The sequence below is a fragment of the Leuresthes tenuis genome, unplaced genomic scaffold (genome assembly GCF_036924035.1).
Source record: "Leuresthes tenuis unplaced genomic scaffold, fLeuTen1.0.hap1 SCAF_10, whole genome shotgun sequence".
NCBI lineage: Eukaryota > Metazoa > Chordata > Actinopteri > Atheriniformes > Atherinopsidae > Leuresthes > Leuresthes tenuis.
In genome coordinates this window covers 32,926,801-32,946,694 of record NW_027325364.1, presented here as the reverse complement: position 1 = coordinate 32,946,694, position 19,894 = coordinate 32,926,801, and the positions used below count along the sequence as shown (strand labels likewise).

The window sequence follows — 19,894 nt, the reverse complement described above, 5'->3', positions numbered from 1 at the left end:
GATATCAAAACTACTTGGCTAAGGTTAGAAAACAATCAAATTTAGGGCTTAAAAGATTGAGTTTAAAGCGCGACCGTACGGTGATGACTCCATCTTTACCCTTCACCTTATCACCTTCTCTCACATACACTTGAGGCTGAGAATCCTTTAAACGTAATTATTAGCCATATCAGCATGCATGATCAAATGCGGCATGGGCACGTTTTGGGGAGGAGGACAGTCTCACTGTAACATACAGTTTTGTCATACTGTTCATATTTTTATGCCTGAAAGCTCTGACAGTCACTAGTTTTTATATGCTCTTCTGGGGACATTTTTCCCCATAATAACATGATCACCCATTCCAGCAAGGACCCTGAACTGATGTTCATATGACCAAATAGGGACAAATAGTAGACTGTATTTAGCTTTTTTAAAATTAGATCGTTTTTATTAAAAACTCTGTAATATCAAAATAAAGCTTAAAACGATCCTTAATGATGCCGATGGACCCACTTCCTGAAACCAAGTTAGTATTCCTTTAATGCTCAGTCCAAACAATATTGTATCTGTGGTAAAACCATGGATCTTTGGTATATTTGCTATATATTTCTAATAATCATATGCGTCTTATTATTAACCAACCCTTAGTGCTTTTTGGACCATGGCAGCTCAGTGTCTGGCCTTCATGCTGTGGCCAGTCTTAGTGTTCTTTCTTTGTCTTGATTTGGCTCAGTCATGTTTTGAAAAAGGGTTTGTTGAAGTCAGGTCAGATGTCTCTTGAACTCCACAATAAGTAAATAAAGGAAGTAAGCTGGATGGAGGATTTCAGGCACTGTTATAGTTACATGAGCTTGTTTATACCTCTTATGAATATCTTCTTACACAACCCACATGAGAAACATTTGGGACAGTATGGAAAGTGCAAAAAAAAAAAAAAAGCAGAGATTCTTGCATTTACTTACTTTTTATTTAACTGCAGACAGTATGTGCCCATGATATTTCATGTTTTGTCTCACTTCATTCAATGTGTTAATATACATTTTTTGCATTTTAGACCTGCAACACATCTGAAAGAAAAGTTGGAAGAGGACTAATTTAAGGGTAGTCATGACTTAAACAATAGTGATGATCAGGAGTTGGTACAAAAGCTGCATCCACGAAAGGCAGAAGATCATTCAAAGTTCTACAATGCAGAATACCATTAAAACACTCAAGAAATGACAATGGAGCAAGCCTACAGAAAGTTGAGTGCTGATTATTCCTTAGATTGCCCTTGATAAAGAAACCATAATTCATCAATATTACAGGATTATGGCGAGAAACCTTTGCCAAGAACTATGATACAGAGTTAAATTAATAAATATACCTAAAAACTTTACAGTGCAAAAAAAAGTAGCCTTCTGTTAACCTTGCCTAGTGGCGGTGTTTACTTCTGGGATCTGGGATGGACCATCACACAGTGGAAACCTGTATAATGGTCAGACAAATGAGTATTCTGTATATTTTTAGATAAAAGGTACCCTATTTCCTCAGCCAAAGATGAAAGTAGCATACAGTCCATATGTTCCTTGCATCTTTGGTTCATAGCACATCAGCATCCTGTCGTTGTATCAGTGCCCATAGCAAAGCTCTTTTACACTTCTGTGATGTCAGCACTGACGAAGAAAAGTTTACTGGGATTTTATAGCAACAGAGCTGCCTTAAATATAACAACCTTTCCAGAGATGTCTGTGTATTTTTCAACAAGACAATCCAAAACCACATTCTGCATATGTTCCAAAGGCCTGGCTGAGGAAGAAGAGGGTATGGGTACTGAACTGGCCTGCCTGCAGTCCTGACCTGTCCCCAACAGAGAAATACAGAGAAAGGAAAAGTTTGATAACAGTGACCCCACACTGTTGAACATGTGTTTGCAGGAAGAATGGGACACAATGACATCTGAAATACTGCATCACCTGGTATCCTCAATGCAAGATGTTAAGGCTTTTAAGTGGAGGAAGGAATCATTACAAAGTAGCAAAAGCTTTGCTGTTCCAATTCTTTTAAATGTGTTGCAGGCCCACAAGGCAAATTGGATGAATGTTGACAAATTATATGACGTTTATGAGAAAAAACATGAAATATCTTGACATTTGATTTGGCATTTTGGTTTTGTTCCATTTTCCAGATTCCCACTTGTTCTAACTTGAGGTTGTACACAGCACACAACTCAGGGAGATGTGCTGATAAAAACGTTGATTTTGGTCCTACAATGATGCAAAAAAATAGAGATTTTGATCAGAATTCCCCAGTATGATGACAAAAAAGCAGCTGAGCGGTGAGTGAAACTGGCTTACTGTTGTTAGGGAGTCAGCCATGCTGACTGAATCTCTGTGACTCTTGTCCCAGTGAGTGAGTCAAATGAGTGTTAGCTACTATTGGTGATAATGACAGAGGTGCCCTTGTGTCCAGGGTTCTGCTCTACTGGTACACGGAAGTGATCATAGTGGCTGGGGCCAGTGCTGGCAGAGGTGCAGTAGCTCCGGAGGCTCTCTGGGTCATAGAGGTGTTCCAGAGTGTAGCCTGTCAGGGAATATGTTGCATGCTTGTCCAAATAAGGCCGTGAGTGGCCATGAGAGGGGTAGAGGGCCGGGGCTGGCGTAGGGGAAGCTGAGCATGTACCCGGCCGACCTAAAGGGTGGTGAAACTGTAAAGAAAGTGGAGACAGATCGGTCTGGAGGTAGTCTTTGGGCTTGTGGAGACGCTCAGAGCCGAGACTGGTGAGCCTGGATAGGGGGGCTGGGCTGGGTGCAGGACTGATCACCTGACCAAAACCTCGACACACCACGGTCTGTAGTGGCAGGGGCCCTTGAGTATACTCTGGAGAGAAGCATGCAGCGGGACCCTTAGGAAGTCCATTGGCTAGGCCTTGTGTGGGGTCTTCAGGGCCCTTGCGCAACTGCAGTCGACTTTCCTCTTCCTTGATCATCTGTTGGGTGGCTCTGATCAGCGTCTCAATCTTACTGGGCTCCTCAGCTTGGTATCGATCCCCTGAGTCACTGGCTGAACCTCCATCTGGAGAGCTGACAACACTGTCTTCATCCCAGTGGCCTCGACCTGCAGGAGAACGCAGCAAAAACACTCAGGTGCTGAGAAAGTATAAACAAGAATCTTCATTAGCAGCTATAGCAACATTTATCTAGCACAGGTGCCATTGAATTCTACAAAGTCTTAGCAATGACTTATTAAGTTTAAACTCAATTAATCTTTATTCATGTGGGGCTGATTTAAAACAAAAACTTATCTTGAGGCACTTTTCCTAAAATTAAAGCCAACAACTGCCTTTGAGTAAACACTTGGCTGCAATGTCAATCTATCTAGACTTTAGCCAACGCATTTGGTCTGAACAGGTGACAAGTTCTAAGTCCTCACTGTGGTAGCTGTGGATGGCTGTGATGCGTGGCATGCTGCTGTCATGTCCGTCGTGGCTCTCCAAAGAGCTCTTACTCAGTGGTACGAAGGACCGTGCAGAGCCCCACCGTGTGTCTCTGCCAGGTGGAGGTGCTCCTAGAAAATATCTCCCCGCTTCACATCGACCCCGTTCACAGCTCTGTCCTTGACCGTGTGTGTGGAAGTGTGTGTGGTCGTTGTCACTGGTGGTGTGATGCTGCTCTTCAGATAGGCTGTAGCAGAGAGTGCGAGGATCAGAGAACTGCCTGTAGCTGTATGAGGTATCCAGCCCTTCACTCTGCTCAAGCTGAGGGGAGGCAGAGTCTGTGAGGGGACTACTGCCCCACGGACTGTCCTGGTCAGATTCTGATCGCTCTATGTGGAAGCTGGGATACTGGAATAGGGTGTGGTGGAGGAGGATGGAGGAGTGGGGGGTGGGGAGACAAGAAAAAGAGATAAAAGAAAGATGAATTCTCCTGGGGAGGCACATTTGAGCATTTACATTTTATTCATCTTAGAAATAAGCATTCAAAGTAGCAAGGACCCAACAATCATTAGGGATTCCATCCATGATATATGATGTAGCCGCAGCTTCGTCACCGATCGTGTCAGGGATCAGAGCACAGGTAAAATCTTAATCCCCCTTCACTTCATTATCAGCCATAACCACCCATAACCACCCATGTTAACCATCACTGCTATCATTCCTCTTTCCCTCACCATTTTAGTAGAGCAATCAGGAGAGCAAACCTGTTAGCTTTCATTGAATTTAAACATGCATTCACACAAAATGACACTAACTACATCCCGCAGCGTCCCAGCACCATCATTTTCTTTATCAAAGAGAAAGTTTTTGATCATTTTCTATGATCATGTCACCTTGTTTTAATAGGTTTTATGTTTATTATGAATTCTGTGGCCAAGAAAGTCATCAATAAAGTGTTTTCTTTTGGTCTGGAAATATTATGAAATCATGTGAAAACAATATTGAATTTCTACATGAGTTGATTTTCTTTGTCTAATAAAAAGAAATACTATGCCTGTTGAGAGGGTCTATGAGTTTAAAAAGTAGAGGCCATCGCTCTGAGGGGGCAGTGTGACTGAGTGGAAAAGTAAGTAACAGCCAGTCCAATGTCTGAGTTGCTTTTTCCACACACACAAATCTGACTCCTGCGTTATTCTCAGGGTCAGGTGTCCTCCTCATTAGCGAGCAAGCGTTCAGGTCCCAAGCTGCTTCAGGAATGAATCCTCTTAAATGATTAATTCTTTTTTTCAAAACTAAATTAAAAACCTTTTTTTTCATTTTCAACCAACTTATACTGTACGTGTATCTCGATCTCTGCAACATATGTTATGCAAAGCAAGAATTGTTCTTTAGATAACACATTCCAGTAGCATGGCATGGGCCCTCCATAATCACCCAGAATGAGTGCTACAAGTCCAACTTTCCTTATGTGAGGCTCGGCTGAACTGGAGATCACTGCATCACATGTTCACACATGCTCATCCCGATTTGTGATGGACTCAAGCTAAATGACTAGTAAGTGATGAAATCGTCACCTGTGTGTAGGGTGAGAGTCGAGCCTTGGTCTTGGGTCGGGATACTCTGCTTTTCGTGGTTTTGCAGTTTTCCATGAGGCTGCTGGTGGTACTGCTGCTGTAGAGGAAAGAAGCATTGGATGTGGCCTGGTCCAGAGAAAGCTGGAGGCCTTTATATTCTGTCTCCCTAAAGATGAAAGAATAAATGTTTTTCATTTGCATACCAGAGATTTGATATGGTCCATGATTACACAAGGAGAGATCCCAGCGCCTGGAAAGGCTTTTTATTAAGAAACACAAACAGCACATGTGTACCTGCAAGTTAAGTTTTTCTGTGGGGGCAAAAACCCATTAACACCTGTTTGGCAATTAGGGCCTCATTATAGAGCTGAGAGGGCGAGCATGTGGAGAGATCTGCATAGGTGTGTGTTTGTGTGTGTGTTGTGAGTATGACTGCTGGGGGGGATTTGGATGTGCTCAGAGGGCTGCAACGGCTGTTGAGATGCTTGTTTTACCAGAAGGATTGCAGCAAGGCCCTCAACAAACACTCTACAGAGGCAAAGCTGTCCTATCAAAGACACTGGGAGATTAAAGGCTATGTCTGGCTAAATCAGGCGCATAGGAGAAGCTTGGATGTCTCACTACTGGGAAATGGGAATCGATTTCTCGCTTAAGTGTTCTCACCATGGAAGTTGAATCAAGTTTGAGGCAACAGAAAACCTGGACAGGGTTTACTCCAGACAAATAGTGATCCATCCTGCATGTGCATCGCCCCTTTGTCTCAATCCCTCTCCATACAAACACTAATTCATATACAAGCAGACACATTTCACAGGATTTAGATTTCTTTCATTCTGAGTGTCCAGAGATGCCACTTTCATTTCATATTGCTACTCTAATTATGTTGCTTGAATCCCATAAATATTGCATCTTCTTTGATGCCAAATCTTCTTCTTCTTATCATTATTATCATCATTAACATTATTATTATTTAAGTGAATAAGGCACAGTTTACACACATCTGTTAGCCTGACATAGAAAAGAAAATATGAATCCAAAAATTTTATTTACTCAGTTGCCATGGTGTTTTTACAGTAGGGAAATAAGGCACTAGAGCAAAGAGTCTGTGTTAAAGCAGAACAGAGTTCAGTACAATGAATGAATAGACATGTAAAATATGGATTTGTGCATTTGCTGCAGATAAAGGATTGCTAAATCACTGTGAGGCTGTGGTAGCAGTGGCAGGTCTACAGACCTGAAACACAAAGTGCAGAGGTTATCAGAGCTGAACACACAGTGAGAGTTCACAAGCAGGTGAAGTGCCTTCAACACATGTGTTATCCAAGGCTGTGTACACCAAAGCTATTGGGCAAATCAACTCTGCTCCTGATAAAACATATATCTATCTTCTACATAACTCTAAGTCTATTGTCCCATGTGTTATGCAAAAAGAAAACAAAAAGAAAATGAAAAAAAAGCATTTTTACCATAACTACGTAGCTCAGTCAGTACAATGCTTTAAAAAGATTTAGAAGAGAAGAACATGAAGAACAAGAGGGAAATAAGGCTTTATTCTGTCGCACCAAACTGGAGCCTATTAATGCTGATCAAGTTTACAACCTATCAATTAAAGAGCCATAAACACAAATCTGTTTGATGGGATTAGATGTAGGTTCTACCTGCAGGTTTAGAAAATGTGTATCAAGCTGTTCTCTGCCTCTGAAAGCAGCCAGCCATGCTGCTTAATGGAGGGTTTTATAGGCTTTATTCAGTCATGTGTTTGCGCTTACATCTGTGAAATACAGACATCAGGGGTTATAAAATAATGGGATAATAGGAGAATAATTGGCATCCATCATTTACTAACAAGAGCAGGGCTCAGGCAGGTTGCATTTCTTCCATGATTACAGTTTGATTTTATTAGAAAGTTGTTAAACGTAGAAGACTAAAAATAATTTTACAGGCATGGTGGCTGATGAGAACAGGAGAGATCATGTTTCTCCAGTTTTAGCTTCTCTTCATTGGCTCCCTGTTAAATTCAGAATAGAATTTAAGATTCTTCTCCTCACATATAAAGCTCTTAATGACCGAGCTCCATCATATCTTAAAGATCTCATTGTTAGATATTTTCCTAACAGAGCACTTCGCTCCCAAACTGCAGGTTTACTTGTTGTTCCCAGAGTTTCTAAAAGTAGAATGGGAGGCAGAGCCTTCAGTTATCAGGCCCCTCTCTTGTGGAATAAGCTGCCAGTAAATGTCCGGGAAGCAGACACCCTTTCCACTTTTAAGATTAGGCTTAAAACTTTCCTTTTTGATAAAGCTTATAGTTAGGGATGGCTCAGGTAATCCTGAAACATCCCATAGTTAAGCTGCTATAGGCTTAGACTGCTGGGGGATCTCCCATGATGCACCTCTCACTGCTGATTGGGGCGTCTGTAGCTCAGGAGGAAGAGCAGTTGCCTGCCAATCAGGCCACATGTTGAAGTGTCCTTGGGCAAGACACTTAACCCCAGGTTGCCTACCGATGCATCCATTGATGTGTGAATGTGTGTGAATGATTTAAGCAATATTACCTGCAATTGTGAGCTTTAACGTCATTTTGACTTCAGTCAAATGCTTGCTGACCGCATCACTGTCATGCTCAAATCACATTAAAGCACACATTTGCCGGTAATATTGCGATTATACAACGAATGCCAACAAAAATAAAATGTATAATCAAAATATATTCATGTTGATGGACAGTTTGCTCTAAAATGTGAAAGTTTTGCGAATGTGCGTCAAGTTGCCATGGAAATACATCGGGTCTGACTAATAACTGAAATACCATCAGTCACGCCAGTAGACTCCTATGTGTAATGGACCATAGTTTACCACTGCAGCAAATAACCCAATCCTTAGTAACGGCCTAGCAACAGAAAGCATTTTCTAGTCCCAGATGAGTGAACTCAGAGCTGACGTTAATGTTCAGCGGTTTCGGAATTTCCCGAACTAAATCAATAGGCCTATTGCACAAATAAACAGAAAATGCTTATTTTTTATCGCCCAAGTTATAGTAACAAAGATGCTGATTTTCTTTTATATTTAAAAGAAAACATTTTCACCGCGGTCACCAAAAAATTATTTGAATTGATTTATCGAGGTCTGCAGATGTTTGAAGTCACCGACACATTCCGATTACTCCAGAATATTTAAAGCCCAAACGTTGCAAAAGGTCTCAAACTTTGTAATATTGTTATAAACAATGTTGCCACAGACTTGGCGGAGTAATATTTTAGGTGATGAGTCAGGCGTGCTGTCATGCTGATTTGAGCAGTTCTAAATTTCTTCTTGACCAATCAGATTGCTTGGTCGGAACTACTTGTTGTATAATAGAACAGAAAACACCGTGTAGTGTGCTGTATTGAATGAATGTGTGTGAATGAATGAGTGAACGTGACATGGAGTGTCAAAGCGCTTTGAGTGGTCAGATTGACTAGAAGAGCGCTACACAAGTACAGTCCATTCATCTCTCCCCCCTCTGCTCTCTTTACTCTCCATGGACATATGACATCATTGCTGTCATTAACTTGTGTTTCTCTCTCTCAGCAGGTATCCATGGCCTGGTGTTATGGTGCTTTCCAGGCGTCTCAACCCCCAGCTGGTCGAGGCAGATGGCCGCCCTTCCTGAGTCTGGTTCTGAACTTAATCGAAGAGACGTTTCGGTGCAATCTGTTGGCTTCCTTGCTACAATTAGCTTTGTATGAATTGGACCGATTTGGAATTTAATTAATTAGATTAGATCACTATGGTATTAGAGTGACCTGGATTCTAATTGGCTTAAACTGGACTGTATTTTTGAAGTGCTTTGAGATGACATTGTCGTCATTTATAGAAATAAAACTGAATTGGAGTGAATGACAACCAAGTGCCATTGAACACGTGTTGCAGAATAAAGGCCCAGCAAGCATAGTCCTAGTTCAGACTGATAGGCAATGCCAAGCGATGCAATCACAGAGCAGCCAGTGAATGTAACGGCCAACACAAGAGCACACTTTGCAAACTATGAAACAAAGGAAATATCTAGCATGTAAGAGAGCAGCATTTGAAAAAGTGAAGAATGTCTGCTGCCAACAAAAGAAGAAAAAGCACAAATTTTCTATTTTTCCTAAAAGAAATCACAATCGCTGTTTTTTTCTTTTCAACTTCTTTGAGCATACAACTACAATCATTTTTAAAATCTGAATATGACTTGATAAACTTTTGTTAGATTACCTGATTCTGCAAACTGGGTTTAAGCAAACACATGCCATGTTTCTAATTAACCTACAATAAATTGCTTCACGACAACTGTTTGCATAAATCTCTAGTTCCAACACTCATTATCTTGTCAAAGCACAACATGACAGCATAGTGGAGATATCAGGTAGCCCTCTCTCCCCTGAAGATGCTATATGCATCTAAAATTTTCCACCAAACCCATCTGAATTACACCTGCCACTTTGCTTCTTTTTCACACATACCACTACATTATTATCAAAGATAAGATGTTTCCCCATTTAGCATCAATAAATATTCTACAACAGTGATTCCATCTAATTAGACTGTGTTGCATGAAGTTGTTTTTTTATAGTTTTTGGACAACAACAGAGCTCTGTGACATGATATATTAGGCTCCTGATACAAACATATACACAGCTCTTAACCTTTATAGACCTTTGTAATATTTACAAATAGAGTTAACGCAGTTAATGCAGAGTTAACAGCGCACTGAATGACTTCTCAGACAGTTTTGGTTAGGATGGGTAAAACTAGTTGCAATGTCAGCAAACAAAAGATTCCTAACGTCTTTTCAAAGACTGGGACCACGACTGTAGACACTGACTGTAGTTACTGATGTCAAATGAGCTCCTCAGTTTATATGCAGTTGCATTCACAAACGAGACAAAACAAGACAGCCTAATATCTGCGGACACCTGCTGACTGACATTACCAGAGAACACCGGACAGAACACAGTGGAACATGGGATTTACAACAGATGTAATCAGAGATGGAGCCTCATCAACCGTTCGTCCGCCTTGTACATGCATTAAATTCACAGCAGTCAGAAATAAACACGGTGACCTCCTAAACTGCAGTATGTGTTGTCCAGTGCAACTGCTCAACCTAGCTAGTACAGCCACATCTTGTGCTTGTGTGCACAACAATGTATGTTCATTTGTGGGACAGCATCTGTGCGATGACACATTTTAGACTCTGTTCAAACACCTCTGTTTTAAACAGACAAACAAGAATTTATTATGCTGTGAAATCACAGCAGCTTCAATGCAAATTGTTCTCAGACCACACCCATAGTGAAAAATCTATAGCAAAACCACATACAGAGAACTCAGATGGAGAGTTACACACACAATAAGCAAGACAGGAGCATAAAGTGGAAAGAAACTATTGGCTCCCAAATTAGTTTACTCTGTAACCATGGGTTTGACCACACCCATAATCATACTCGGCCTTCATTTTGATCTCAGCTACCCACCTGTAAAGTTGTACTATTATGACACTTTCTTCAGATGGAAAAACAGGCTGACACACAGTGTAACTACAACCAAATGAATCCAAAACTGCCTCTACTGTTGTTCCTTCTACAAAAGACATCAACAAAAGCACATTGCGCCCTGATGACAGGCAAAGGCACACACAATCACAAACACAAATAGATCCAATAGCTATAGTAATTCAATCATTTTGGCTGGTCATTTTGGCTATGTGAATGTATTACTAGCTACTGTATAAATCAATTACAAGCAGACATGAACATAGTGGACTCAAACTTAACAAAATGTCTCAAGTAAATCTTGTAGTTCTCATTCTGCTTGTCAGAAAAATAAGATGAATACATGAAGTAATCTCTTACAGGAGTTGGTACTGACACTCACGTGAGAACGTAGTTGACGCTGACGATGCAGTGAGGTCGGGATGAGCGGCTGTTGTGTACTATGGTTGCATAGCTCTGAACCCAGACCCAGCCACCATGCTTGGCCAAGAAACGGTAGTACTTTGTGGTGACCTGCCCTTTCACCAACACTGCAAGACCAAAAGAAAGGAAGAAAAAGCAAATGATTATCTAAAGGAAAAAAAGTCCCAACAAATGATGTCAAATTACTTCAGCATAAATCAAATAGTGACCTTACGATGGGATCACCCCAGATATGATACAACGATTTCTTGAGCTATTCCCATCCCAGAAGATAGGTGTTTAGATATAGTAACCTCATGCAAGAGCTACAAATACATGAGAAATGAAGAGAATGTAGGACAGGAGCATTAAGTGAAGTAATGTAGTCCTGTGATCTAACTGCTTCCTGTGCCCTGTAACCATGGGTTTTAATGTTTATGCATTTAGCAGACCCTTTTATCCAAAGTGACTTACAGGTAGGCAGGTCTTGCCTTAGGACCCCTACTGGAGATAGTACCTTTCATGCAGGGGAGTTGAACCCAGGTCTCCCAAACGAAAGGTGACTACACTATCTAGTCCCTAATCTCTAGCTTCATTTTGGTCTCAACTGTGAAGTCACACATCTATATCTAGCATGGCTACAGAGTTATACTAACAATGTGTTTTTAGTTCCAAGAACAAGTTGACCCCGTTCAGCTTCGCTAAAGGCCCAGTAGTCTCAGATCTATGGATGCATCTGCTTTTCCTCGCCAGCACGGAAAGTTGTGAAAATGTTTAGACTTGCTCACTACTTCTCATGGATGACACTTTTCTCAACAAGACCCAGGTTTATGCTGGCTTTGCAGGGCGATTGAAGCTACTCCAAGGCTACTCCAAGGCTACTCCAACAGTGAGAGGGCATGAATATGAACTTCAAGCAGTAAGTAAAACTGTTTCAAATGTCCTTTTTGTGCTGGCATCAAGTGTATGAACACCTTTTAGTGCAAACAGCATGGGTGCACCTGGTGGAAAAGCAGCTCAGGAGACTAACAGTACTTCGTGTTAATCGATTCTGTCAATCGATCCAAATATCTAATTGCAATTAATCCATCGATTGTCCATAGTTAACTCGCGATTAATCACGAAATATATGTTTTAATATATATTTTAATGTGTTCTAAATGCACCTCCGTGCTCTGTGACAGTCGGCTAACTTCACACAGAGTTTGCTGCTCATAGTTTTGTGCAGCATGGCAGGATATTTATCAGATTTTGACAACATGGACGACAACTTTGAGTAAGATGGACGTTCTTACCGGAGTGAATAAACTGTGCTGCAGCGGCCGACGTCAATGACGTCATCCCAGTGGACGAGTGTGTAGAAAGCCCTCTACAAGCCCCCCGATAGCCGCCAATAACAACAACACAGCAGCTATGAGCTAACAGAGCTATAGTACACGTTCATTCATTCATTCTTCTTAAAGTATTGGTGAAATAAAGACAGATAATGCCTTATTTAGAGGCTGCATCCTCTAAGCCCCGTTCACTCCGTTATATGGATCTCGAGTTATCTATATATCTTCCGAAGGACGCCGACTTTCACCAAACTGTTCCCGGTGAGTAGATGAACGTATTTCATGCCAGAAATAAGGTTTAAAATACCGGAGTTCCCCTTTAAACAGGAGTTACTCACAAAAGCAACCATAGTTTGCATTTACCACCCCCCAAGCAGTTCACATATCCCACTTCGCCCTGGGTAACAGCAGGCTCAAAAAAAGAAGCATATTTGTACAATTATTTTTCTTTTTTTGTTTGTTTCTGAATTGTCATAGCTTCCTGAACGGCGAAAAAAGAGTGTATTTATGAGGCACCAACATCCCTCCTCTATTCCCTCTGCAAGCTTCCAGGAATTTGACCAATCCAAAGCCAAATCATCTTCTTCTTAGGAGGAAAAAGTTGTTATCTAAAATAATAACAAACTGTTTGGAGTTATGACGTGTGCATGTATTTGTAGTTTGATCAGCCACAGAATATGCAAGGCAGCTGGAGTGTGCGCAATGAAGGAGCAATGTGGACGTTATTATTCGGTTGAAAAAACAGTGACAAAGTAAACCACAGTCTGATGCAATAGTGTTGGTTGTAAATGCACACTGTAGCATTCTATGAACTGCTATGAAATGATTGAGACTGTTTAAGCTGTTTTAGAATGTAAAATTCACTCTTCTTTTGTTCCTGCTCTCAGCACCTGTCACCTTGAGAATACCTCCATGTTTCTCCAGATGGTGCTCTGATTGCTGCCTGCTGCAGGTAAGGTGCTAACTACTCATATGATCATTACACAAGTCCACTTAAAAGAAAATTAAAACTACCACTTTAAACCCTAATGCTCTGTGTCTGTGCTGGAAGAGTGTGTGTAATTTGCTGGAGGATATATCAAACCTTACTTACACAAATGATGTGCACATCGCAGTTGGAAGCAGTCACAGCTGTGGACATGATGATAGAGAGTCTTCTCTATTAGATCCTGAGGCTCATAGCCTGTCAGGTCAGCAACCCTGTGCAACACACACACACACAAGGAAACACAGACACATAAGTTTTCTTCATATGTAGTGATCTATATTACAGGGATTTGTTTTTTGCCCCCAGAGGGGAGGAACCACAGTTGCTGCTTTAACAGGTTTATGTCCTCGCTCATAGGTAGTACAAGCAAATGCACACATATTGTTTGCAGTCAAAGTAAGGCTTCTCTCGTTTACACGTACACAAAAAACAATGCACATAATATGCAATAATCAAGTATTTCAATACCCACACAGTTACATATAGTACATGCATGCATACATGCATCTACTGTGTGTAGGCAGATACAGACCACTGTGTGGCCGTGAGTGAAAGTACCGTGAGTCGAGGAAGATGAGCTTCATGTCCAGGCTGGCTCTGAACATGAACATGTTGCTGTGCAGTTTGATTTCAGTGACAGCGCTGGGTGGTAATGAGTGACCAACAGCCACCAGTCCGATGTTCTGGTAGCAGCCATCAAACGGAGACATGTCCAGGCTGTACTGACGGATCTTCAGGTAGCCACTACAGTGGATCACCTGGGCCCAGAGTTCACAGATAGACACAGACAGTCAACATTTTACCCCACACCGCTCCCAAGCCTCCGTACTTCAAGGCCACAGAGTAAAGAAGAATGCACTTGTGGTAATTATTAGTATTTTTCCCGTTTCATTTTCAATCACTTGTGTCTGATAGTAATACTGACCACTGTGCAGCTTTCTGATTTTTCACTGGACTTTGTGTATAGAAGTTAGGATCACACAGCAAATGAGACAGTTTAACTGTTTCATCTGCTGCTGCCAACATTAGCAGAATGACAAATGGAGGATAGAAATGTATTTCTGCAGTCTCCTATGCCTTCTCTATTTTTTCTGTTCTTTTCATAATTAAGGAGTTCTTAACTCTAGTTTCAGTCTTGTATGAAATACCCCAAAACTTTGTTTCAAATGGACAAAGCAGGAGAGAAAGAGGACATACCTGAACCAAATACACAGTAAATGATTTCTGAACATGTGGGTAGAGCGAGCTGATAACCTATATGCTGTTCAGGGATTCTTTGTGATCGTAATATATTTTCCTGAATGTTTACACTTCGAGTCTCAAGAAGACGGCACCTAGAGAAGGATCTGGTGTGTGCTCAAAAGTGCACTTAACCACATGCTTCAGACTGAGCAAAGTTGATCAGCTGCTGAAGACGGTATGGTGAGTCAGAGGCTGCAGAGGAAACCAGTGGAGGACCTGAGTTGAGACTGTTTAACAACCAGTGAGAGTTAGATATGCATATTCATGGTCACGTGATTTACAGCGTAACCTTTCATCTCACATCTCATCATTAGGCTAAATAGGACTTTTCCACAAAGAACATCTCAGAATTCAAAAAGCTTGCTATTAATTGCGTAGATTTTTTCAAGCACCTTGGTGGATGATCACTCTCCATTTTAGACACGTTTCAAGCACTCAAAGGACAAAATAACCCGCCTGACATTTGACCAAACTGCATTGTTTTTCATTCTATCAACAACTTCACACACTGGGTCATGAACATTGCAAGCTTTAGAGGGTAATGACTGAGTCTCTGCAAGGCCCTGGCACAACAACAGCCCTGTTTTTTGGTGTGTAGCACTCTCAGACCCCATCAATGTATTCATTCAGGGTCTGTCAATGAGAGAGAAAGTAATCTGATTGACTGTTTGATGTAGTGACTGAATTATGACAGAAACCTTCATGTAAACGAATCCTTCAGTGTCTTTATGGTCTTAATGAAAACATAACTTCAGATATCAGTCAATATGATGTGTTGGTTTACAGATTGTACATTCTACTTAGCATCTTTGCAGTGTGTTCATGTAACTTGTGTCCAAGTGCAGGTGACATTTGCAGACGCAGCAGAGGAGCCTTTAGTCACTTCTGGTTCCAGACATAAGCTACAAACTGCATCTACCCCTTTCACACAGCCTGTTTGCAGCAGGACTTTTGCACCTATGTTGCAGTGGTCTATGTGAAAATTCAGAGATGAATGAGATAAAGCTAGACGGCCATGTTAAGATCAGATGAGTAGGACAACCCTTCTACCTTGTAGCCTCCACAGGTGAGTCCAGCGTTTCTTTTAGCAAGGACACATTTCATTCTCAGGAAGAAGGAGCGCTCCATCTCATAATCTGCAGAGAAATAAAAACATGCTAAATCCTACAAGTTATTCATGCTGCTGTGTGGGTCCATGTTATACTGTTTCCAGAATAACATGCCCCGGGTGCCTATTACCTTGTACAAAGTGTGAGTGGTAAGGCTGGTGTGCTGTGAGGACAGCTGTCATTTCATCATGGTCTGCCGGATGAATGTATTCATAAATGCTGTTTCCCGTCAACTCTACCTGTTAAAATGAACATTCAGCTGAGAACCGGGACACAACAGGACCGGAGAATGTCATGTTAGGCTTGTCAAACCAACCTGCGACAGACCCAGGTGGACTGATGCTGTTTCTGATATGTACATGATTTTCCCATCTGGAGCCACCACAAAAATGAAACCATCTAATGTCTGACGGAAGAAAGAAAAATAGAGTTAGCATATTATTACAATGGTTTTTTTTTACAGAATTTGCGGTATTGTTGAGTCCTTTCCAAGAACAACATGTTGGATGTTCCCATGATAGCATCTTGTTAAAGAAAGACGCATAAATCCTAAATACAAATTACCATGACATTCATTAAAGGCAGATCAGCATTAAACACTTAGGAAGCAACTTCCCAACTGATGTGGTTTTATAAAAAATCTATATTCCAACTTCTTTTCTTAAAAGTGCTTTAGTTATGTGTTTATTCCACTTTATAGTAATTACAGAGGCTGATGCTTATGCTCACGTTGAATAATAAATTAATTATATTCTTGTTACTACCTGAAATCAGTCAGTAGAATAAAAGGGCCCATTTCAGGGGGAACTATGTTGGAGCATCCTTACACGTCACTGTTAAGTAAGGTGAGACAGCAGCTCTAACCAGTTCCTGGTGATTTTATCCTTTTTTACTTCATCAAAAAAAAAAAAAAAGCAAAGGCTTATCCCTGATAGTTGGTAGCTGTAGTAGTCCCTTGTCCTCAGCCACTGGTCAGCTTACAGCCTTACTTATTAAACCAGCAGCCCTGTCTTATTGTTAGAATAGGAATCTGTGACTGGCACATCTGTGTGACCAGCTCACAGCAACCCTGCTTCTTTCAGGCCAGCCTTTGGCCCTCTCCATTGTGCTGCTGCTGATGTGAGAGCGGCTGCAGGACAGACAGCCTCTGTGCGTGACCAGGAATGTGTTCAGCTCATTTCACTCTCAAAGAAGGAGAATGAAGGCAGCAGGAGGTAGATGGCAACAGCTACTAAGCCACACACACAGTCCATCTGGCCTGGCTAGATTATAATCACAATAATAATAATAATTAGCTATTAGTTATAACCTACAGGTAAACACCTAGAATCTCAGATTTAAGTACCTGTAAGAGATGAGAGCCCAATTCCTGGCTGACCCCATCCAGAGAGCTGCTGCGGCTCACATGACCCCAGGACTCCCCAAGGCCTGGTAAGCATGTCAACACATACAGGACAACACAGGCTTACAAAAGACAGCACTTCTTCATTTATACAACCGTTGCAAATGGAATTATATGAGAATAAATTCAAGGGCCCACTTGTATGTAATTAGGACTGTGAATCTGGTTAATCTGCAGCTGCGATCATCGCAAACGTGAAACCAAAACGTCTCCAGTTTGCGTACAGCTCTAAAAATATTCCTCACACATTTGCCGTGGATTTATATCAAACCCGGACCACTGAAGATGCAGCAGCGTGCTAGAAAGCCCATCCATGAGAAATAAAACACGGCCCCAGAAGGAGTGAGGCCCAGTTGGAGCGCGTAGAACGAACGGGGGGGGGGGGGGTGTTTTCAGCGACTCGGCGCATTGAAATGCAAATCCCGCTCTGCAGAGCAAACAGCGCGCCGCCGCTTCATATGGAGCCAGAATGGACAGAAAAACACACTATCAAATTACCACAAAAGTACCCAAGAGCGAAAGAAATAACCCTTTATCGACATCTACTTTATCTGAAAAACAAACAAGTATGAAGGCAGAGCAAAGAAATGCTGTGAGAACTCCTCCTCAGTGTGGGGATAAATATGGTTCCGAGAACAACAATAATCATACAGTAATAAGAATGATTATTACACAAAATACTTCATGATCGGACTGGTGATCTCATGGACTGGAGGTAGTTCTGACACAGAAAGCCATGTGGCTGCATTCAGAGCGCAACATGCGTCATGCCGCTGCCGCCGAAAAACAGCCGAAGCTTCAGAGACTTCCACCAGAGACCGGGAAACACGCAGTGAACACACGGCCGAGAGCCTGTCCATGATCACAAAATACAGCCAAGTTTTCTGCATTTTCATTTGAACACAGCAAGCTCGTTAGTGAACGCAGGCGCGCGCAGAGTAGCTGTGCCTTCTTAGATTTTTTTACATGATAAGAAACACAAAATGTTGTGAAACTGACTCCCTGATTAAAAGAAAAATATCCCTCCTTAGTCGTTTGATGCGGGAGAACTAAAAGAGTTTTTTAAAATAAACTGAGGACGTTTAAATGTGGTGACTTCATAATAAATAATTGAATCTCTCTATATAATATATATAAATATTAAACAGAATCTTCCACTTTATATTAAACAGTTCTGAATGAAAAAATAGACAAATCATTTTTACAAAGTGATGGAACCCTTAAACGTGCCACTGGAGGGAAATGGTGTGTTGATTTGAACAACATTTCCCTTTGTTTCTCCCTGTTTCCTTCTTTAACGGACAGTAACTCAGGTGGAGCTCGGTCAGATGAGGCCGCGCAGGCCCGCGAGGCGCTGCACATACTTCAGGCCACACAGTCTCTTTTTTAGGACTAACTGACCATAAGCGAGGTGCAGTCTACTGGTAATCAGCAAATTAAAAACAATTTGCTGTTGTTTCTGCTGCTTGGTGGAAAAAAACGTCACGCGGCGTGGATTTAATGTTGGTCAGCAGCGGCGGTCCTGCTGCCTGACCTGAAATAAAACTCAAGCTCTTTCAATCTAAAAACGGCAGAGGCGATTTAATGAAGAAGACAGAGGAATAAATGCGTGCACGCGCCACCCTGTCCTTCATTATTTCCTCCCGGCCGTGCGGGAGGGAGCAGGGTGCGCTGCTGCGTGCGCACACCTCACAGAAGTCACTGATATAACACAGCCTGATATCAGTGAAAACAAACCCTAACTGTCTAAAGCTGAACCTTTATCGGATATTTTGTAACAGATTGTAAAAGAGGTACATGCACTATTTTCCACGCGCACATATCAAACACAAGTGATACCGGCTCATCCTGAGTGGATCCAGACTATCTTTCCTCTTTCCTCTGACAATTATTGTGCTAGAATAATTCCAGTCATTTGGTGAGTAGCGGTGTTTTACAGCAGATGCAAAAGCAGTGAGTTTTCTGCATCCCTGTTAGAGGAGCCGCGTGCGTTCAGGGATCAGACCCGCGGCTCCGCGGCCACGCGGGATGGGGCCCATCGGTGCTAATCTGCTGGCAGGGGTCGCCCAATTTAGCCACATCTCAGTTTATCTTGTAAATGTTGAAGCGGCTGGAGATGAGCCCCCCCTCATAGATAACGAAAGATTTTTATCTTTTTAATTTATATGTATCATGACTTAATAGCTGTTCTACGAAGTCATGAGAGTGTAGCGCGCATTAAATCAGCAGTAATAACTGAAACTAGGCCTTCTGCACAACACTGATGAATAAAAAGCCACTCCAGAGCTCATTTAGCTGTGGGCCCCCACCTCACATTTCTTACAGGTTTGATCATTATTTTCAGTCAAACAAATGGAGTGTCTCTGATCAGGCCGCTCACCTTCAGGGAACACCACTCTCATCTTCAGGTAGCTGGTTGTCAGGCGGATGATGGAGGCTTTATCCAGCTGGGAGGTGATGGCGGAGGGCAGCGGCAGCAGTTTGGCCAGTTCATAAAATTCACTGTTTTCCTTTTCCCGACGAGTCCGGGCCGCATTTTTAGACTTCTCCTTCATCTTGTGTGTTCTGGATCAGCGAGCACTGATCTCTGCGCGCGTCCAGGTGTCTCCAAACATTACAGCAGCGAGACCTGTCGCCCCCAGGCTCGGCCCAAAATCCACATCTGCGGCGCGTGGACACCTTCACATGCTTCCGAGCGTTCCGCAGGCTGGACACGGATAATTCCTGGACAGAAACGGGTTTGGGTCGGCCCAGCTCAGCGCACACATGGATCCATGATCTCTGTAGGATGAAAAACACTGAGACTCACCACATCTTCTGCTGTTCGGCTCTGTAAAAGGACTTTGCTCGCGAACATCAAACCAATGCGGACACTTGTTTGAATAGTTTACAGAAACTGAGAGGCAGAATTTGAATTCACTTTGAACAACAAC

General features: G+C 42.0%; 1 protein-coding gene across 1 annotated transcript; it reads right to left on the bottom strand.

Annotated features, from left to right (window-relative positions):
• Positions 1-1,877: 1,877 nt before the first annotated feature.
• sim1a (SIM bHLH transcription factor 1a) lies at positions 1,878-19,516 on the bottom strand. Its single transcript, XM_072393355.1, has 11 exons — positions 19,342-19,516; positions 16,905-16,987; positions 15,876-15,965; positions 15,690-15,798; positions 15,501-15,586; positions 13,767-13,966; positions 13,314-13,420; positions 10,867-11,014; positions 4,972-5,137; positions 3,394-3,805; positions 1,878-3,078 (listed from the first exon to the last, which is right to left on the bottom strand). The coding sequence occupies exons 1-11, from the start codon at positions 19,514-19,516 to the stop codon at positions 2,390-2,392; spliced, it is 2,265 nt and encodes a 754-aa protein (XP_072249456.1). The 3' UTR covers positions 1,878-2,389.
• Positions 19,517-19,894: the final 378 nt, after the last annotated feature.